Source organism: Hordeum vulgare, chromosome 1H (assembly GCF_904849725.1).
Source record: "Hordeum vulgare subsp. vulgare chromosome 1H, MorexV3_pseudomolecules_assembly, whole genome shotgun sequence".
Taxonomy (NCBI): domain Eukaryota; kingdom Viridiplantae; phylum Streptophyta; class Magnoliopsida; order Poales; family Poaceae; genus Hordeum; species Hordeum vulgare.
Window position 1 is genome coordinate 431,821,690 of NC_058518.1, and position 21,194 is coordinate 431,842,883.

Below are 21,194 nucleotides of genomic sequence, written 5' to 3' on the forward strand. Positions count from 1 at the left end.
CTCTTCTTATGTACTGTATCTTGCTATCTCTTAGTTGTTTACCTTGCTTATCATAAGTTACTGGTGCACATAGATGAGCCTAGTTGTTTTAGGTTTTGTACTTGACTAATTAAACTCTAGTTTTATTTTGTATTTTTTTCAAGCCTAAATCGCAATTATTTTAAAGCGTCTATTCACCTCCCTAGGCGACATCCATGTCCTTTCATAGGAAAATGAGCCTTTTCTAATCACTACCTTTCTACACCCTTCTCGTCTTTGAGAAAATGAGCTTTTTACCAACCGAGTGAGAGGTGGTCTTGACGAAGGTCGCGCACAAAGGATAGATACCATCAATCAAATAGTATCCCATGTTGCACTCATGCCCATTGAGAGTATAGTTACACGGATGAACTTGTCCTTCATTCAACCTATCAAACAATGGAGACAACTGCAACACAATGATGTCATTGTGAGATTCGGGCATGCAAAAAAAATGTCAAATCTAGAGGTGTTGTGATGTGACTTTTTCAAGAATAATGGTGGGATTCTTAGCTTAGCCCTAATATTGACCTTCTGGAGCTTTTGGACAGTTTTTTCATCGCCAATGTATGCAAATCAAAAGACCCAAGCATACTTGGCTAACCCTGTGCTTCGGACATTACTATGAGCCTTTTAGTGTCAGCAACAATTGATTCTCTTAAGTATTGAGGTCCAAACACCTCGACCACCACAGTAGCAACCCGGCCATGACATTGCTAGTTTCGCAAGAGTCGTTGGTTTTTCCAAAAAGGAAGGGTGATGTAGATAGCATCAAAGCGTTTCCTTGATGTAGAACCAAGCTTTAATCGAACCAATAGGGACGGAGAGAGTAGTTGGCAACACCCAACAAGATTACAACAACTAAGGCCTCCTTGGGTTTACCAAAATTTTGTAGGAATTACAAAGAATAGGAAAGTTTTCATTTGTATCTCTTTAGTTTGTAGGAATAGAATCCTATTTTTGTATAGGATGGAAACCAATCCTTTGTATTTGAAAGGAGAAAAAACATTAGTTAGACCCAACGGGGAAAAATTCCTATCTTATGAGCCAATGAGATATCTTTCCTTACAGGATTAGAGATGCCCCCGTCGTTTCTTTTTACTCGACTATAAATTTGTTTGAAGTCAAACTACATATATTTTGACCAAATTTATCTTAAGAATATCAACATTTACGGTAGAAAAGTTATATAGTATGAAAAATAATTACATGATGCATCTAATGATACTGATTTCATACGGTGAATGTTGATTTTGTTTCTTATATAGTTGGTCAAAATTTACGAAGTTTGATTTCTGACAAATTTTATATGCAGATTATAACAAAAACGGAGGGAGTACGTGTCAACCTCATTTCATAGAGTTTTCATATTCCCATGAAATTCTTGTTCTATAAACCAAACGAGGTCAATCGTATTTTACCCTGTCAGACTTCCTCCTGCGATGAGAGACCAAATAAACACTGAGCAAGGCCTGCAAATTATCATGGCACGCCTTCACGAGATCCATTCACATGCCATTCTTCCCCAGCTGCTTCCTTTGAAAACAAACATATAATTGTGTCATTGGCAAGAGCTGCCAGGAAGGAAGAATTGCAAAATTCAGCAGGTTGGAAAATATATCGCTGTTTAAACAACTTGATAGGAAACAAAAAGAGCTGATGCAGCACTGCAGTAAGACAACAAATTTTACCAGTAACAAGACAATATGATCAATTGTGTAAGCATAAACTGCAGAGATGAAAAATGTCACCACTTGAAAACTGAAATGAAGAACTCAGATAACAGACCAGACCCTGAGAGTCCACATGAAAAAGAGCATTTCATTTAAGGATGCTGGTCAATGCACTGATAGCGTCGTGTAAGCTGCCAACGAAATGTTGAGCAAGCTTAACTGGTTAATTACACTGCAAACACGGCAGAAATTCTACAAAGGCAGGCAGACCTGCGATTACATTTGTATGGAACCTTTCATGTTTGGCCACCTCAACTTATAACAATGGGTACATGTGTGCATTTTTCCAGCAAGTTTCTGAGAAGTAACTTCAGGAAAACTGCCAACACCTTCCTATGTTGATCATATCAGTGTTCATGATATCAGTAACTGGTACCATATCGGTCTGGTGCTGAGTAGGGATAAATAGGCGAATTTTCCAGTTAATCAGCTGACAAATCAGTTATTCGGACGATAAATCAGTTAATCAGCTATTCGGTGACCCACTGAGTAGCGATTAACTGGCCGATATTTGGAACAATGGATCATATGGTCATCGTCAGCATTATCGCTATTTTTACACCACAACTTCGAAAGTGCTGCATTCATCGCAACGTATGTAAAGTGCATTCAACCCAAACATGTCGTGCAAGCAGAACTTGGGTGATAATGTGCATCCTCTGTCTAAGTGCTCCATATGGACATTGGCCAACCGTTCCCGCAAGAAAGCTAGGTTTACCTGATTAAAGAGATTGAAGCTACCAAGTTCAATAAGATGGTTTCCTAAAAAAGAACTCAATATACCAGGAAAACCTGCAAAGTTGCAAATGGAAAGTACCTTATCTTCTTCAAGGTCAAGCCGCATCTTACACAAAGTACAGTGTATGAGATTATGAGTTTCTCGTAGCTCTCCTTGTTTGCATACTGGACACCAGAGCTTAGCATTTTCCACACCCTGACATAGTCATAGATGAAAACATGACTCAAGTCTTTGTTAAAAAGAGTAGGCGAAAAAAGACAGAAAGGAATAGTAGAAGGAAATTTCAATTGACATAGTAGATCGATCAGATCAGTTTAGATCTGAAAGAAAACGCCCCCACGTCGCCTCTCTGGCGGCTTGGGCGGACACCCACGAAGCCGCCGCCATGACTCCTCCTCGCTCCCCTCCTTCACCTCGCCGTCGCCGGAGGATGCCGCCGAGTTAAGCCCGCGCGGCGGACGGCGGCGGCAGGGCCTTCCTCTCAGCTCGGTGGGAGGGGCACGCACGGGGGCTCGGCCCCGTCTGCTGCGCGACCTGGCGGCTGCTGCGCCGTCGCATGCTCCAGTGCTCCGGCCATGGGCTCCTCTCCAGCATCGACGGCGGGGTGGCAGCCCCCCCCCCCCCCCCCTATGCCGGTTGTGGCTTCCCTGCGTCTGCATCGGCAAGCTGTTGGTGGCAGCTTCAGCGGCGGGTTACCAGATCCGGCCCTCCCGTGGCGGCTATGGCGGCCGAGGGATCCGGTGATGGATATGGTACTGTGGCAGCGGTGGACTTGGTTCGGCGGGTTGGGTTGGGGTGGCAGCCCTCCCTCCGGTGGTGCTTGGTTGGTGCAGCGTCAGGGTGCAGCGGTGGTGGGCGCCTGATGTTGGCCCGGCTTGGCAACCAACGAGGTTTGAGATGGCTCATGTGCGGCGACAGCGCGGTTGCTGCAAAAAAGGTGTTGACGTGCGGAGCTGGGTCGCGGCTTGTCCTTCTGATGTCAGCAGTCCACTTCAGCAATGGATGCGTTTATGTTGGTTTCTTACTGTGACGGAGAAGTCGGAGTTGCATGTGGCGAGACCCCTGCGGCAACGATGACTCCATGAGGGTGGTTTCCAGCGGACGGTGCTCTCCGGGGGCTGCGTTGCACTAGGTCGGTGCAAGGCTTCCAACTTTGTCCTGTGATGCGCATCCAGAAAATCGAAGCTGCCTGTCCTCGAAGTCTGGGGTTGATTGTTTGGCTATGGCCGACAAGGTCCTTAGACTTCGTTCGTTCGAAGGGGTCTTGACGGGTCGTGAGCGGCGAAGTTAGAGTTGCCTGCTCGGGGAAAGGTGATGACGATGACATTGTAGGCATCCTCGACAGTGTCCACTTCTCGACGATGTGTGTGGTCTTGTGGGTGTCAAATCGACCGTGGTGCCCTTTTATGTGGGCGTGCTGTAACGGTTTTCGCCCGGGTTTCCAGTAATTAACCGGGCAACTCTATTCTACCTTTTTTAATGAATCGGGCCCTAAGGGACCGTGTTTCAAAAAAAAATAGTAAGATCTGCTGCATCTGTAATCAACTCAACAAAATCGATCTAATAACCCACTATTACTTGAGGTTCACACCTTCATTGCAAGTTTATCATCAGTTTCGGTGAGATGTGAATTACGCTTGAATAGTAGCAATAATAATAGAAATACATTGATAAACTGCCCCAGTAGATAGCTTAGATAAGCTAGCTGCATTTACTCACTGCAACTACTACTTATCAAGCCACTAAAATGCTTAGGTATATTCAAAACTTTATACTGTATAAACTGCATTACAACCATCCATATTGATGCAGCTACAACGAATACATGCAACTGCAAGACTTTGGTTATGTCATTCTGACATACGAACGGCTCACCGCACAGTGCTATCAAATAGTAATGTTATTTCTGATTGCATGGTGTTCTGTGTGATGCAGGTATGAGCCTAAATTTTGGGTACCCAAAACTGAACAATTTACTTGGGACATATTTCCTACAAGTTCCACATGATAGTAATTGTGAAAATTTGGCAGTTTCGCACACTCAGATAAACAGAAGTAAAGGAACCATTCAAAGACAAATAATGAGATGAACAAAGAAAAATTATAGCATACAAATAAATCATGTAAGAATACAAAAAAAATGCGTAAGAGAACTTTAAAAAGAAAAGATAAACTAAATGTTGAATAAACCATACCTCTTCCTTCAATTGCATATGATCGTAAACAGCCTGAGCTAAGTATGCATCTTCCTCATCAAGGGCCTCTATTTCTAAATAAAAGACACTGTTAGCAAAGGATTTTCAAATAATATAAAGTAAATCCGGATTAGAAGATTCAAAAACGTTGGCCATGCCTATAAAATTGCATGCGTTGTCACTAAGGTTGTAGAGATATAGGCAGAAGGATGCGATAAAAAGTTGATTAGGTTTTTTAGCTATAAGTTCCAGAGAGAGATAGGACAGCAGATTGCTGGTGGGTACTTAAGCTGTTCGGCACATCAACGGGAAATAGCAAAAGATACACACAGAACTACCTTTTCGGATCATTTCTTCCCGCAGATCTTCATAAAGAAGTCTTTCCATTTCAAGCAATATATCTTCGCTTTCAAATTCAGCTGGCTTAGCTTCTTGTGGTCCTTCATATTCCCATATCATATCAACTTCTTGGTCCTTTTTTCCATCCACACATCTTTTGAGTTTCTTTACCTCATCCGAGATAATGTTCCTGACTGCAGATTCAGCCGTTTTCTGTCAGCCGACATATATGGATAAATCAGAGATCAGACATATGTATGAAAGAAGGAAAATCAAGAAATATTAATCAATTGGGGTAGTCATAGTGAATTCAGTTTTATTATCGTGACCAGCTTCAGTATGTATATACTTGAACAAAAAACGTTGAAGAAATAATGATACCGAATTGAACCGGAATAGGTTATCAATAATTAGAGATGTAGTGGACAATGAGGAAATTCTTAACAGCATAATCATGGAGTACTTATTAACATTTATTCTATGCCCTTGTAGTGGAGTTACTGCATCATATTTTAACTACAACAGTTCAGTATGGCAAAGAAAATTTCTAACAGACACCGCACAAAGTTTAATATTACTAATTATTCAAATCTATGGTTAGATTGCAGGTGCAGGGTGAAACACATTGCAAGTGTTTGGAAATGGTATCGTAATGGGCATTGATCAATCTTGAGTTCAGTTTTGCTTTTCAAAATAGTAACTTATACCAATGTCTTGAACGGGTAGCTAAATAACATATAAAGGAGCCTAGCCTGTAGCCTTTATTTTTAATAAGAACATAAGCTGCACAAGATATGATAAAGTAGAATGCACCATATTTAGATACCATGTCAGTAGCAGGTGGCTGCCCTTGGTTCCTCATCTTCCAGAGCAAGTGGACTCTCTCATTTTTAACTCTTGTCATGCAATTTGCCCTAAGCTGTGGGTAGAAGGCAACAGGGGATAAGGACAAAATTACGGGAAATACGAGATGAAGGCACATAACAGTTACTCCATCAGATTGCATGCAACACTGATAGGCAATGCGAGGGCAGTTGACTGAAACCTATGGTGCAGATGACACCCCAGGCAGCTCAATTCAAAGCCTACTCTATATCTATAGCAGAGGAAAAAGGTTAACTTCATGATTCCTAAGGAAATAGCAGAAAAATGCTTGACTTCATGACACGGGTGACGCCCTACTGATAGTTCTAGGGCAATTAACCGAACACCTCGTGCGCATGGCGGCAGCACCCGTTACCCAGCAATCCAACAGTAGCGTCACGCTTCAGGCTCCGGCCTGCCGCAGCGTGCGGCATGGCAGCATAGAACCAGCTGCGCCGCCGGCGAGATGGGCTGGAAATGGGACAAAGTCAACGAACCTCCTCTCTCCAGTCCGGGCGGCGGGATTTGTTGGGAACCCTCCTGGGCCGAGCCGAATCCATCGGTGGCGGCCGGGCGCGCCGATCGACGTGGGGCGAGGCGCCCTTCCCCTCTGCTCTCTCTTCGTCTCGCCGGCGTGGAGAACGAACGCCTGGGGACGCGCGCTTCTCGCCGCGGCGCCGGCTCCGGGAACGCCTGGGGGAGATTTGCCTCGCGCGACAGAGGAACAGAAAATCGCGAGAGGACGGGGACCGTTTCCGTAGAGTTTTGTTTTTTTTTTTTTTTTCTTGAGAATTCCGTAGAGTTACGACTCCTCGCGAGGAAATTTCTTTGGGCTCGAGCGGCGGTCGTGTTTCGCTCTGGGCCTGAGGAGAACCCGGCCTGGTTACGATTTATTTGTACAGTGCCAGCCTAATTGAGATGGTTTCCCTAAAAAAACAAGGAATCTCCTATTTGCAGCTGCGGCGAGTTATCGACTGGCTCATTAGCGACTTTCACTGATCCTGGTTTTTTGAAACTTCTGGAGGTTCCAGCTAAAAAAATTTCGGTTTTGAGAAACTTTTAGAAGGTTTATTACTGAACCGTTTTTTTATTTTCTTTTTCTTTTTTATCTTTTCTATTTCTGTTTCAAAAAATATTCTGAATTTTCAAAAAATGTTCTGAATTTTCAAATTTTCTTCTTCACATACAACAAATGATTTTGTTTTCTTTCTTAAAGTTCTAATTAGAAATATTCATAATTTCAAAAAATGTTGGACCTTCCAAATTTATTTGGTGTTTTCCAAAATTGTTCTCTGTTTCAAAAATTTATTCTCAAGATTCAAAAATGTTCGTGCAATAAAAATTGTTCGCGCTTCCAAATTTGTTTGGAGTTTTTCAAAATTGTTCTCTGTTTCAAAATTTTGTTCTCAAGATTTAAAAAGTGGTCGTGTTTTATTTTTTTCATGCTTCCAAATTTGTTTAGGATTTTTCAAATTTGTTTTCGGATTCAAACTTTGTTCTCAAGATTCAGAATATGTTCATGCTTTAAAAAATTGTTCGCGCTTCAAGACTTGTTCGGGGATTTTCCAAAATGTTCTTTGTTTCAAAATTTTGTTCTCAGGATTCAAAAAATGTTCGTGCTTTCAAAAATACTCCGCGCTTTCAAATTTGTTCAGGATTTTTCAAAATTGTTCTCGGTTTCAAAATTTGTTCTCAAGATTCAAAAAATGTTCGTGCATTCAAAGTTGTTTGGGGTTTTACAAAATTGTTCTCCGTTTCAAAATTTTATTTTTAAGATTCAAAAAATGGTCATGCTTTAAGAAATTGTTCGTGCTTCCAAATTTGTCCACAGTTTTTCAAAATTGTTCTCAGTTTAAAATTTTGTTCTCAAGATTCAAAAAATGTTCGTGCTTTAAATATTTGTTCGCGCTTCCAAATTTGTTCCCAGTTTTAAAACATGTTCAAAATTATTCACGCTTCCAAATTTGTTCTCCGTTTTAAAAATATTCAAAATTGTTCGTGCTTCCAAATTTGTTTGGTGTTTTTTAAAATTGTTCACCATTTCAAATTTTTGTTCTCAAGATTCAAAAAATGTTGTGCTTTAAAAAATTGTTCGCGCTTCCAAATTTGTTAGCTATTTTTCAAAGTTATTCTCGGTTTCAAAATATTGTCTCAAGATTCAAAAAATGTTCGTGCTTTAAAAAATTGTTCGTGCTTCCAAATTTGTTCGGGGTTTTGAAATTTTTTGTTCTCGGGATTCAAAAAATGTTCATGTTTAAAAAACTTATTCGTGCTTCTAAATTTGTTCTCCGTTTTAGAAAATGTTCATCTTTTTCAAAAAATAATTGGTAAATTCAACATTTATTCGTTTTTATATAAAAACAAAAAAAGAAAAAAGAAAAGAAACAACAAACCAAAAAAGAAGAAAGGAAATAAGAAGAAAAGGAAAAAAACAAAAAACAAAAAGAACTAGGCCGGCCGAGTCGGACGACCACCCTATGTTCTCGAGCAACTCCCTGCCGCAGAATGCGACAGGTAGGAGCTCCCAAAAAACAAGTTGAAATGGTTTGCGCCCTTCTTCTTTTTTGAAATGGCTTACATGTTTGAATTTGTGCTATGGAGGACGTGATGTTTTTGAGCCTGAGCTCAAATGAGCTCGGGTGAACAGTACCATCAAATAATTCAAAAAAATTGATATTTTTTTATCTAAACATTGACAAAAGTTTTCAGTGCTCACCAAATTCGTCAAAAATAACATTAGTGGAAGTCATTGAAAAAAAATGATGCTCCAAAAGGGTTATTTCAATAACATTTTGAAGTACTTTTTTTTGTTCATGAGTTCTAAGAATGTCATTTTTGATGAAATTTTGCAAGGAGTGAGAACTTTTGTCAATGATTGCACCAAAAAAATCAGAAAAAATTGATATGTTTTCCATTTATTATCAATTTTACTGTTCATCCCGAGCTCAAATGAGCTCGAGGGTAGAACATGATTTTTGTGCTCTGGAAGATCTTTGCACGAGAAGGGAGTGGAAGTAACATTGTTGAATCTTAGGGGGTGTTTGGCAAGAGAAATGGTAACAGTAATGAAAACGTAATCAAACCCCTAATTCCCCTTTTTGTGCATGATGACCAAACTGGCATCATATCTGGGAGAAAATAGAAAATATAGAAACAATATTCTACTCGTTCTACGTATAGTGAAATAATAAGAATTCCATAAGAAAAAACAATTAATCATGTCAGAGGTAAAATAAGTCTTTACAAAGAGCATATCCCTAACGCGAAAAAACGAGCTTACACCTGAACGCTATAGTGAAGGAGAGTTGCATCTTTCGATCCCCATCTTTCCTTTTTTGACAGACAAAGAAAAGAAAAAGGAAGCCCACATAGCTCAGCTCTTGCAAATAATCAAAATTCCTCATAGAACACATGCACATGCGCTTTCTCTCGTAAGAGACGAGCCGCGCACCGTCGCTCCCATGATAAGGAACGAAAGCCATCACGAATCTTAGTGTGATGATCAGGGGGCTAGAAAAGTGATCGAGGCCATAGTTAAAACTCAGCTAGCTTAGTTTCAACAAAATGGAAAATGGAAAAAGAAGAACAGAGAAAAAAATGATAAATTTTATCTAGTTATAAATTAGTTACAAGGTGTTTATATATATAAATCATTAAAACAAAAGGTATTTTCTTATAAAGATAAAAAAAGTAAAGGAAAGGAAAAAACAAAAAATAAAATAATGATAACAACCACGTGAGAACAATATGCAAACAAAGCTCACCTTGTTTCAGCTTATCTCTCTCTCTCTCTCTCTCTTTGCCGATCGCAGCTTATAGTACTCCTATTACTGAAGGCCGGCCTTGCAGCCGCAGCTGCAACCTACCGTTTCAGCTCATCTCCATGCATGCACGTACGTATAGCCCAGGGATATAATAACAACAAAAAAGTGAAAAGGAATACCGCGTTCAACATCTCAGTATATCGGTCCAGCCTCTCGAAAGCAAAAAAAAATCTACTGCACAACGACCCACCCTCTCACCGCTCACGCAAAAAAGAAAAAAAAAATGAAATAGAAGCGTGAGAGACACACAATAATGCTAGGCCTACAAAAACTTACAGAGGTTTACTTACTAATTCTTCTCTCCCCTGATTTACAGTGGGGATGGGACCCCTCATCCTCCAATTACCAATCACAATCATACACATCAGTTTGTATGTAAAATCTTTAAGTAAGCCTTTGTAGGTGTAGCATTATTCAGAGACACACACACGCAAATCTCAGCGCATTAGCCCATTATTAATCCAATGAACATGAAGGTGAATGATGCCAAACTAAAACTCAGCTATTTGAGTATTAGCAAAGGGAGTGGATTTTCAGCTCCCGGGTGCCTAGGCACCTTCTATGAATAGTAAAATCAAAAAAAATAGAAAACAAAATAAGAAAAATCTAAAACTTTGCAGCATCAAAGACGATGAAATTTTATAGGTCATTGCAAGTTTTCATGCCAGAAAACTATTCGAGGAGCTCTACACACGGAAAATATGTCAATACTTGAAGTTTTGAGCACTTTTAGCGCTGTAATCTGAAAATTGTTTGTACATCTTTCTCTACGTGATATTTTGACATGAAAACTTGTAGGAACCTAGCATCTTTGATGCTGCAAAGTTTCAGATTTTTTTGATTTTATTATTATTATTTTACTGTTCATAGAGGGTGCCTAGTCATCCGGAAGCTATCACACCCTTCTCATTAGCAAAACCGATTTGTGATAGCTCCGCCATTGGTCACATGGCTATCCAGCATGCCGAACAGAATCATACACTGACTGTTAGGCATTGTCACACGTGGGAATTAAGGTTCCTTGTAACAGTAACTCTACTCTTGATGTAAGTACTCCCTCCGTCCCAAAATTTTTGTCTTAGATTTGTCTAAATATGAATGTATCTTATAAGTACTTAGATACATCCATTTCTAGACAAACGTAAGACAAAAGTTTTGGGACGGAGGGAGTACTATGTAAACTCGAAAGTTACACTGATGTAAAATACTACTAGTAGCACGAAGTACCCTTCCTTTCACGACATCAGAGGGACCTTCTCTTGCCCCTGGCCGTCTGATTCGCTCAAGCAAGGTGGTCTCGCCGCCTTGTAGTAGAAGAAGGCTATCATCCTCGCCAGCACCTCGGCCGACCGGACAGCTATCAGAACAAGGGATTACAGATCAGGTAAACGGATGGCCGGACGAGAGTTACATCCAAGGAGTATCCATCTAAGAAACCGGACAAGGTATACCTTTCTCTCGGTACAGTATCTTGCCTGCATTGGTGAAGAGCAACTCAGGGAAGCCGGACACCTTCAGAGCGGCCACGAGGCCTGGCTCCGCACAGGCATCGACCGCGACACACTGCGGGTAAACAAGAATAGTTGGGAGGTCAGAACGTGAGTGACTCACTGAGCCGTCGACTCGGGCGGATTTATATTTACAGAAGAAAGTCATGAACAAGTGTGTAGCAGTAGTACCCTTGGTGAAGGCAGATCGTGTTCCCAAAACGTCTCGATCGCCTTCACGAGCTCGGTTCTTGCCATCTCATTGTCCTGTGGTCTACGGCAACGAAGGAACATTTATCGTGATTTGCCAAAGTGATACAGCACGCTCTGTAAGTTTCATACAAAGCAAAGGATACTTTGAAACATGAAATGGCACCAACCATTTTGCAAGAACTGAGGGAACCATACCTTTTGTACCGGTTATGCACGAGCACAATCAACGGGCCGAAGTCGGTGAACACGGTGTCGTCCCAATCCTTTGTCTTGACATCCCTGACCGGCTTGATGTAGTTGTCATCCTCCCAGACCACCTCCTTCTTGCCGTCGTCATCGTCGTCGGCGTCATCCCTCTTCTCGGGCTTGATGGTGATCTTGTCGAAGAACTGGTCGAGGCCGAAGCCCATGCCGTCCTGGGCATCCTCGGGCCACTCCGGGTCCTCCTCCTCGACAACCAGCTGGTACTTGGTCAGCAGCTCCCTCATCTTGGCCTTCTTCTCCTCCGGGTCGGTCAGCTCCTGCGTCTCCGGCATCCGGTCCATCATCTCCCGTATCTTCCTCCGCAGCGTCCTCCGCTCCTGGTCCGTCATCCGCACGGGGCCTTCGTCGTCGGAATCGGAGTCCGAGTCGGCGTTGCGCGGCCCGCCGCCGATCACCAGCCGGCCGGCCTTGGGGTCGCTCGCGCGCAGTGCCCGGGCGCGCGCGGCGAGCGCGGGTCCCAGGCTCGGCCTGGACCGCGGGCAAGAGCCGAAGCTGAAGACGGGGCGCGCATGGGGAGCGTGCGAACTGGGGTGCTCTGCTCGTTTGAGGCAAAACGTCGAACAGGTCGCGGGCAGGGAGCAGCGAAGCGCCATTGCAAGCCTTCTTTGCGCGCCTTGGCTTCTGGTCCTCTTTTACTCTTCCGCGGGTGGGAGATTCAGTTGGCCGCCGATGCCGCGAGAACTAGCTTACGAATTTGGTACGGGATTCGCGGCGGTGACGATTCTGATGCCTAATCTGCTCCGGCTTGTGTGCTTGGGGTTGGGGAGATGGTATATTTGCTTTTGGGTGAACCGGACGAGTGAACGGGACTCACGTGAACCGTGAGAGGGGCGGCCGGCTCCACGCCCCTGCAATACGCTTGTGGACTTGGTTTTGCTGTAAAAAAAATGACTTGGTTTTGAAAATCCGTTTGTATTTCGAGCATTTCAAACGTTTGATAAACTAGTCATGTAAGTATTGAACGTTATTTGCAAAAAAGAAAGGTATTGAATGTTATGGGGAAAAAATCACCTATAATAATTATTTATGTCAATCACAAAAATGGAAGAAAACAATCATTTCTATGACAAGTAATTCCGGACAGAGGAGTAGAACACAAAAAGGAGCCGACGAGTGCAATTTCAAGAGTACGTAATTCCGGACAGAATAGAACATAAAGAGGAGTCGACGAACGCAATTTCAAGAGCACCGAGCTGCACTGGAAGAAAAGGGATTCCAAATTCTGCTTTCCCAACTGTGAACACATATAGTCTTATAATATAGTGTAAGGAGGCTATCGTTAGCTGTACATATTACAAACATGGAACAAATCTTCCCCCAAAAGGACAACTGAAACATTTCATCATCCTGGCAGCACGAAACAAACACCTGGGTTTCCCCTTCTCTGCTAAATTTTTCTATAAATTCATCCGCAGCATCCAAAGAATTAACATGTCAGCAGAACTTGTACAGTTTGGAACAAAGTGTCTTGGCTCCTGGAATTCCTATTTCCTATGTTCTGCTTTTGCGATGATACATAATCTGAATTTAACGTAAAGTTGCCAAAACCCGTACGGTGCCGAAACAAAGAATGATAAATAGTTGGGAGGGGAGCAAAGAATGATAGTGTTACAACTCAGGCTGAAGAACTTGGGTTCTTCTTATTTGCTGAAGACTTCCTCCTCTTCCTTCTGTCAAAACTAAATCAGCCAAACAGGGGCCCACCGCAACCGATGGGCTCATGGCAACTCCAGGTAGTTCTCAGCCTACCGCATCACATCTGTCTGGAAAAGCAATGGAGCTAATATCGATGCTTCCGCATAAACTGTGTAGCTACCTCTATGAAAATGCGTCAGTTTGTGCATGACACCTCAGTCTCACCACTGCTCGATTGTTCATCGACAAGGTCACTCGACCTGGCTGATGGAATCCTGTGCCGCTTGAGGATCCGAGACGTGGCAAGCCTCGCGTTCTGAAATTTCAGGACGATCACCCGCTCATCATCCAAATCAATTCTCAAGTTTTCTTCAGTGCAGTTATCCACGATACTGCACAAATGCTTCAAATTCTCAACCTCAACACCATTCACCTTCTTTACCTGATCATATCATGAAGTCTGGTCAGTTGAGAAAACTACAAAGGTCACTAAGGATGTGGTGTGTGCTATAGGATTTTCTTATAGAAGAAAACCTGGAGTTCAGCCAGCCTTTCATAACCGACATTAATATCATCCATGAGGACCTGGAACGTAGATTGATCAGTACAAAGATAATTATGCAATACACGGCAACTGAATTCTAATAATACCATGAAACAGGAAACTGTGAGGAGAAGTGAACTAGTGCTGTAGTACCTGAGATAATATTACTAACTGCTGACCAGCCTTCTTTGGAAGCTCTCTCAGTGCACGTTCACAGAGTCGGCGTGGTGAAGTGTTGTACCAGTCTTCTCCAAATTCATGGAGATAAGGCTGGGTCAGCGGGATAAAAACAAAACCAGCAAAGATGTAGTAGCTGGGTAGTTTGTCAAACTGATGCACGGGAACCAAAGGTTGCAACTGCATAAGAAGAACTACATGTATAAGAATTACTTCATTGTCTACATGTGAACTGAAAAGGAGTAGCACGAGAGGGCAAAAAAGGTGACAGGAAATGATAGATACAAAGCCTAAGCCTGGGTGTTAGTATGTACAAAACCAAGGGATACACTTTTGTGGATTTACTATTTAACCTGCATAAGAGATCAGGTGGTTATCCATAAATCTGGCCAAAACCAACCCTATCCAACTAGCTGTACAAAAGGTAGACAGGCTGAACCCACTGGACTAATGTAGTGAATTAAGTGTGTTACAGACTTCACAGTTTGGGATGGGTTCTAAAATACAACCTCCGTCCAGAATTAACTGTCGCTGAAATGAGTGTATCGACGCGTTTTAGTGTGTAGATACACTCATTTCAACAACAGTTAATTACGGACGGAGGGAGTAGGTTATAAGTATTGAGATGGATGTTATTTGTGTGGGTCTGTATTAGGGTTTGGTTCAGTTTAGTCAAGGTGGACTCAATCAATATGTTTGACTCTTGAAGAAACTAAATACTAACAAACACTAAAACGGGGAACAACATCCCATCATTCTTATATTTAGTACCAAACTCTCAAATAAAATGCACCATGGTTAATACAAAGCTCGAATAAAATGTACTCCCTCTGTTCACAAATATAAGATGTTTTGGTTGTTTCAGTATGAACTATACATACGGACTGAAATAAACAAACAAACACACTAAAATGCATCTATATACATCCAAATCAGAAAGAAGTTAAAACATCTTATAATAGTGAATGGAGGTAGTACAAGATTACATGGCCTTACAGGTCTAAGTGTCACATTCAATTCATGCTCTTTGCCATCTCTTAGTACTTTGATAACGGCTGTTTCTTCAGGCTTCTTCATGGACACAAGATGATCAAAGGTGATTCTCTCCCTATTTCGGAACGGAACTGCAAGTATTGAAAGAGATCATGATCATCAGTTGTTGAAGCTGAAACGCTAGTACGCTTCACATTTCGGAGTAGCACACAGATAGATTCATGGATCAGCAATGCAAAAACGCGCAGCAGAGTATGCCAAATGATGGTCTTAAAATAACATAAATACATAATAACAGAAAACTTAGATAAGTGATATTTTCAAATATACGAACATATAAGAAACCAAAAAATTGAGACATAAAATGGCTGCCAATGCATATTTGTAAGTTTTAAGCTCACCTGTCCCATCATTCGCAATAGGCACGCCATCAAACTCAAGAAGGATATCATCTTTCTTCAGAATTTTGTGAGCATCAGATAGAGGATTTATTCTACTCACTAACACTCCAGTCATTTCAGGGCGCATACCAAAGCATTCTCTTATTTGGATGTTCTCAGTGGCCTGGCAAGATATTCCAAGAGAACAAAACCCAGAATATTTGCCACTCTCTTCCACTCCAGAAATAAAACGCTTAATTACAGGCACAGGTATAATATACCTGCAAAGAAAAGGGTTACACATAGAATTCTGGGTAAAAAGAAGGTTTAATAGGTGCAAGACCAAAATAGTGGAGTATTCACCCAATGTTTTCTGCTCCTGACAGATTTTGGAAAGCAACTCCAGCCACTTTATCACCCATGATTGCAGGCCCTCCACTGTTGCCTGGATTAATAGCTGCATCTATTTGTATAGCCATGAGCTGAGTCGCACCATGGGCATACTGTGTTGGTTCCACTCTAGAAACAACCCCCTTGGTGACAGAGATATTGTCTCCACCTGCACCATAAAGGTACATAATCATTTAGTAGTCTACATGCTTATATGGTTTAGGTGTCTAAATAGAAGATCGGCAATACAACATCGAAGCCAAGCTGAGCTGAATAAAAAATAGTAGAACTAGGTGACATTTCTGAAACAGCAGAAACTAAGTAGAATTTGTCAGTATTGGTATCTTGAATCAAATCAGAGATTCCAACAACATTACAAGTTTGCAACCGGAGATCACATAGTAGAATCTAATACCTGACCCGATTCTAACAAAGGTACATTTTCTAAAATCCACCAAGTCAACGACTATAAATATTTTAGTTGCACATTAAGAGCCTTCATTTAAAAATAGAGTCTAACCAAACAACTCTTTTTTATGATAAGGGTAACTTTGCAATTAAAAAAGACATATGCGAGTAGGAACAGTTGAATTCGTAGGATCATAAACAGATCGCATTTATCATCTTACTTTGTTTTAGATTTTAAAATCATAACAATATTAAGACTGTACCATATTAAGACCCCACCTAGTACATAATCAGCATGGTAAATAAATGTCTATAGAGTCATAAGACTCAAGAGTCTGTTTGGTTCATATACTAAGTTCGTCAACATTTGCCACGCCTTTTTGCCATACATGCCTAATGTTAAGCAACACAAGGGGCATAGAATGCAGGAAAAGAACATTGCCACAAGTGTGGCCACAAATCAAACAGGGGACTAACCAAGCCAAACTTTCCAAACTTGTGCTGTGGAAAAGTGTGATAACCTTGGTATACCAACCAATGCCCTTAAGGTTGCAAAAATGATGAATGCAGAAATGTGACTTCAACTCAAAATAACGTTCTATTTAGTTTCTCTTCCCAGCCAAGTTCTTCCACTTCTATATCACAGAATAAGAGAGTGAACAAATTGTAATTTCAAAGCAAGAATAGCCCTTGTCCTTCTACCAGATCGACGACCTTGTGCAGCGAACTTACTAATGCATATTCTCGTATGTTTCAACATTCCAAATGTGGTGTCATGCAAAAGACCTACTATGAGGTGATCGCTTACAATTCTCCAATGCGTGCCGCGTGATCTTTCGTTGTATGTTCGCTCTTTTTAATCGTGAACCACACACAAAGGCCACAGGACACCAACATATTTTGATGACTTTTAAGCCAACGACCTAACTCCTCATATTTTATAGTTTCGTAGCAACGCACGGGCATCATGCTAGTTCATATGAAAGCCGTAACACATACGATGATAAAAATACATGCATAGATTAGCATTCAACAAAAGGCCACAGCGATACTATAATTCTATAACATCGTAGTGTCATGTAGTTTGCTTATTCGTATGGTGCAATAAGAAATTAGGAAGCATATTTTTGCGATATCAAAGTTGCAGGGGCTACTTTCTACTGTGATTCTCATTATCAGCTAATAGTCTAACAAATATTATGATAATTGCATAAGTGGAGAAATCTATTACTGCCTCTGTCTCAAAATGTAAGATATTTTTTAGGCCTAGACTAAGCCTAAAAACGTCTTACATTTTGAGACAGAGGGAGTAATGTTTTACTTGTCCACAATCTTGTATAAGCTATGTTTTATGTAGTTGTCCCATATAGTCTATGTGTGAATAATTATATTATTTTCACTCGTTCACAGTAAAACCCTGCTAGCCAGTTTTAGTTATGCCACCACAGACAGCATGGTGATGCTATGATATACGTACATCCATAATTGGATACTTGTAGATGAAGTAATATATCTAACAAGTTTGGCAACTAACAACCAAGTACTGCAAAAAGAATATCAGAATCAAACTCATACCCTGAGGGTAGCCAACCACAGCGACAGCTTCCTGCAAAAATGGAATGTCTCCAAGATCTAAGCTGTTCATCCCCTCCCAAAACTCCTCGCTCTCAACTGTAAGAAGAGCCAAATCACACTCATGGCCAATAGCCTGAACTTCTGCCTTGAACTTTGTTGGCGATCCATGCTTCCTCACAAGAACAAAAGTATGATCAGCTACCACATGAGCATTTGTGATGATCCTTTTTCCAGAAATTACAAAGCCTACAACAGGGAGGCCAAATTAGTAGACAGCCCAAAGAATGAACTACATTTCATCACAAGGGCCCAAAAATAACCAACCTTCTACAGTATGTCATTATGTGAAGGAATCATTCAGTAGTACTCCCTCCATCCGAAAACCAACTTTGTACTAAATCAGCGACACTTATTTTGGGACTGAGGGGGTGCGTTTTATGTTTTGTCTTACATCATGGATATTTGAACAGTGCACAAACGAAACGAGTAACATAGTTGGAAATTCATGTGTAATGACTCGTGGGTTGTTACTAAAGCTATTTTTTCATTTTCCCGTTCTATCACATTTACTTTTTCGTACCACCAGAAATACACAATAAGGAAACAACGCCACAGATTTGCGTAAAAGGCACTCTCTTTGTCCGATTGAACTAGCATATTAACACGATACCTATTCTTCAAATCAAAATTAATATTCTCTTCTCCATGTCCATCGCTCCTATAGTAGGGGGATCCAAACACACTCCTCGAGCCTGCAGAGGGCTAAGCTGCTAGAGATCTGTTGCTTACCGGAGCCCATGCTCTCGCGCTGGGCCTTGTTCTGCCACGGCAGGAAGTAGTTAGGGCCACTTGACACCGTGAACACCTTCACCACCGAGTCCAGTGCCAGCTCCACCGCCGCGAACGCGTCGGTGTCATGCCGCGCCGCCGCAGACTCCACCTCCTCCTCTCCCTCGGATTTCTCCGCCAACGGTATCGCCGGGGTTCCCAAAGCGCCGCATTCACCTAGGCGGAGAGAAGGTGTGGATGCGCAAGAGATGGTGGAGAAGCGGGGGGCAGCGAGGTGGGGGAGTAGGGCGCGGGTCAGGGTCCAGTGGGGCGGCAGAGGAGATGGATGTGGAGGCGACGGAGGTGATGGGTGGAAAGGGAGGCGGCGGAGCGAGCGGGAGGAGGAGGAAGAGGAGAGGCGGCGGAGCAAGCGCGCGGAGGCGTGCATGGCGGCCACCCCGGGTAGTGCCGGTGAGGGTTCGGAGATTTTTGGTCCGGGGGTTTCGGTTAGGTTTGTGTCTGGGTTTGGGTTTGGGTTCAGGTTCGGACTGGGCTTGGGCTTGGGCTTGGCTATGCTCCAATTTTGCATTTTAAAAGCTTTTTTCTTTTGAACAGTTTGTCATTTCGTTTACAAGGAGGTCGAAAATAAAGTTTAGGACTAAAGAATCCCAAGAAACAGAGAATGTAGTTTTAAAGTTTTGTTTGGCTAACTCATTAGATATCTTGTTTGCCTTTTAGAGCAATGATCAAAAGAAAGTTTAGCAAAGTCTATGTATAATTGCTTGCACTCCGTAATAACAGCACTATCAGGTCTCATATAATTGTTCAAGAGCTGCATGGATTCCATCACAAAAGAACAATCAAATTCAACCTCTGTTTTAGTGCATCCAATGCTAGATATGAGGTAAATGTTATTTCTGATAGGAAAAAGTTCAGCGGCATCACCATCACGAACATGCGATATGAACAAGTTGGCTACAACAATAACGTTGCCCTTATCATCTTGTACCACAGCTCCACTTGCTCCTGAAAGTGTATCCGCATGAAATGATGCATCAACATTCACCTTCATCATGCCACAAGTCGATTTCTTCCACATAACAGCTTAGATGTAACTGGTTGCTAACACGGACATGGTTGTATTCTCCGATGTTTGTGCTGACATCCCTTTCACAATCTGTCGTCGTTGCCACCACAAGAACCAAGCTGCAATAGATACAAGTTCTGACGTAGCAATGTCATCACTTATTGTGCCTAGCTTGAGAAGAATTTCCATCATTACAGAGCCAGATTTGTCATCGGTAACTGCCTTCCGTATTGTATCCGTTAGACCCACTTGTGACCAGACCTTTTGAACTTCTCGACTATTGAAGAGTGTAAGTTGGATGTCTTCCATCCCAACTTTGCAGCGAGGGCATTGGGGAAAAGCAGAATATGTCGTGGAGCCAAACCCCAAAACATGGCAAGACTCCGTGTAAAATTTTCCCTGTAAAGTGTTTCACCTTATGAAGGACTTTATGTCGAGGGGATGACCCCCGGGTACCCCAAAGGCGACGAGTCGGACGGGGTGTCTGATGACCCACAAGTGTAGGGGATCTATCGTAGTCCTTTCGATAAGTAAGAGTGTCGAACCCAACAAGGAGCAGAAGGATCTGACAAATGGTTTTCAGCAAGGTATTCTCTGCAAGCACTGAAATTATCGGTAACAAAAAGTTGTGTGATAAGATGACTCATAGCAAGTAGCAAGTAACAATAGTAACAACGATGCAGCAAAGTGACCCAATCCCTTTTGTAGCAAGGGACAAGCCTGGACAAACTCTTATAGGAGGTAAAGCGCTCCCGAGGACACATGGGAATTTCTGTCAAGCTAGTTTTCATCATGTTCATATGATTCGCGTTCGCTACTTTGATAGTTTGATATGTGGGTGGACCGGTGCTTGGGTGATGCCCTTACTTGGACAAACATCCCACTTATGATTAACCCCTCTCGCAAGCATCCGCAACTACGAAAGAAGAATTAAGACAAATTCTAACCATAGCATTAAACTAGTGGATCCAAACCCCTTACGAAGCAACGCATAAACTAGGGGTTAAGCTTCTATCACTCTAGCAACCCATCATCTACTTACTACTTCCCAATGCCTTCCTCTAGGCCCAAATAATGGTGAAGTGTTATGTAGTCGATGTTCACATAACACCACTAGAGGAAAAACAACATATAACGCATCAAAATATCGAACGAATACCAAATTCACATGACTACTTATAGCATGACTTATCCCATGTCCTCGGGAACAAAAGTAACTACTTACAAAGCATAATTATGTTCATGACCAAAGAGGTATTGAATAGCATCAAGGATATGAACATATAATCTTCCACCGAGTAATCCAACTAGCATCAACTAGAAAGAGTAATTAACACTACTAGCAACTTTACAAGTACTAATCGGAGTCGCGAGACGAAGATTGGTTACAAGAGATGAACTAGGGTTTGGAGATGAGATGGTGTTGATGAAGATGTTGATGGTGATGAGTCCCCTCTGATGAGAGGAGTGTTGGTGATGACGATGGCGATGATTTCCCCCTCCGGGAGGGAAGTTTCCCCGGCAGGACGACCCTGTCGGAGCTCTAGATTGGTTATGCTCA

The 21,194-nt window shown here is 42.0% G+C and overlaps 3 protein-coding genes across 6 annotated transcripts; all 3 read right to left on the reverse strand.

Moving 5' to 3' along the window:
- Positions 1-222: 222 nt before the first annotated feature.
- LOC123442880 (RPA-interacting protein) lies at positions 223-6,649 on the reverse strand. Of its 4 annotated transcripts, XR_006630538.1 has the most exons (7): positions 6,386-6,649; positions 5,851-5,943; positions 5,024-5,237; positions 4,686-4,759; positions 2,569-2,685; positions 1,440-1,554; positions 223-427 (listed from the first exon to the last, which is right to left on the reverse strand). XR_006630538.1 is itself a non-coding variant. In XM_045119073.1 (6 exons), the coding sequence occupies exons 1-6, from the start codon at positions 6,446-6,448 to the stop codon at positions 1,501-1,503; spliced, it is 615 nt and encodes a 204-aa protein (XP_044975008.1). In that variant the 5' UTR covers positions 6,449-6,649; the 3' UTR covers positions 1,356-1,500. The 4 variants fall into 4 exon arrangements, 3 of the variants coding, with proteins under 3 accessions (XP_044975008.1, XP_044974997.1, XP_044974989.1); XM_045119073.1 differs by lacking the exon at positions 223-427 and having other exon boundaries at positions 1,356-1,554; XM_045119062.1 differs by lacking the exons at positions 223-427; positions 1,440-1,554 and adding an exon at positions 1,826-2,469 and having other exon boundaries at positions 4,686-4,753; positions 6,386-6,624.
- Positions 6,650-10,882: 4,233 nt separating this feature from the next.
- Positions 10,883-12,671, reverse strand: LOC123412902 (thioredoxin-like fold domain-containing protein MRL7L homolog, chloroplastic). Its single transcript, XM_045105865.1, has 4 exons — positions 11,608-12,671; positions 11,392-11,473; positions 11,164-11,275; positions 10,883-11,069 (listed from the first exon to the last, which is right to left on the reverse strand). The coding sequence occupies exons 1-4, from the start codon at positions 12,267-12,269 to the stop codon at positions 10,948-10,950; spliced, it is 978 nt and encodes a 325-aa protein (XP_044961800.1). The 5' UTR covers positions 12,270-12,671; the 3' UTR covers positions 10,883-10,947.
- Positions 12,672-12,882: 211 nt separating this feature from the next.
- On the reverse strand, positions 12,883-19,048 carry LOC123442901 (protease Do-like 10, mitochondrial). The gene is made up of 8 exons (XM_045119086.1): positions 18,568-19,048; positions 17,779-18,024; positions 15,769-15,964; positions 15,427-15,686; positions 15,029-15,156; positions 14,009-14,212; positions 13,846-13,896; positions 12,883-13,753 (listed from the first exon to the last, which is right to left on the reverse strand). The coding sequence occupies exons 1-8, from the start codon at positions 18,992-18,994 to the stop codon at positions 13,508-13,510; spliced, it is 1,758 nt and encodes a 585-aa protein (XP_044975021.1). The 5' UTR covers positions 18,995-19,048; the 3' UTR covers positions 12,883-13,507.
- Between the last annotated feature and the right edge of the window lie 2,146 nt (positions 19,049-21,194).

Excerpts from the sequence above, each read along its gene's own strand:
- LOC123412902 (XM_045105865.1), bottom strand. The coding sequence starts at position 12,269 with ATGGCGCTTCGCTGCTCCCTGCCCGCGACCTGTTCGACGTTTTGCCTC. Across the intron at positions 11,276-11,391 it reads ACGATCTGCCTTCACCAAGG|TGTGTCGCGGTCGATGCCTG; the intron begins GTACTACTGCTA and ends GTTTACCCGCAG. Across the intron at positions 11,070-11,163 it reads GATACTGTACCGAGAGAAAG|CTGTCCGGTCGGCCGAGGTG; the intron begins GTATACCTTGTC and ends TTGTTCTGATAG.
- LOC123442880 (XM_045119054.1), bottom strand. The coding sequence starts at position 6,448 with ATGGATTCGGCTCGGCCCAGGAGGGTTCCCAACAAATCCCGCCGCCCG. Across the intron at positions 5,944-6,385 it reads GCCCGGACTGGAGAGAGGAG|CTTAGGGCAAATTGCATGAC; the intron begins GTTCGTTGACTT and ends TTCTACCCACAG. Across the intron at positions 2,470-2,568 it reads TTGACCTTGAAGAAGATAAG|GTAAACCTAGCTTTCTTGCG; the intron begins GTACTTTCCATT and ends CTCTTTAATCAG.
- LOC123442901 (XM_045119086.1), bottom strand. The coding sequence starts at position 18,994 with ATGCACGCCTCCGCGCGCTTGCTCCGCCGCCTCTCCTCTTCCTCCTCC. Across the intron at positions 18,025-18,567 it reads GCGCGAGAGCATGGGCTCCG|GCTTTGTAATTTCTGGAAAA; the intron begins GTAAGCAACAGA and ends TCCCTGTTGTAG. Across the intron at positions 13,897-14,008 it reads AGTTAGTAATATTATCTCAG|GTCCTCATGGATGATATTAA; the intron begins GTACTACAGCAC and ends TCTACGTTCCAG.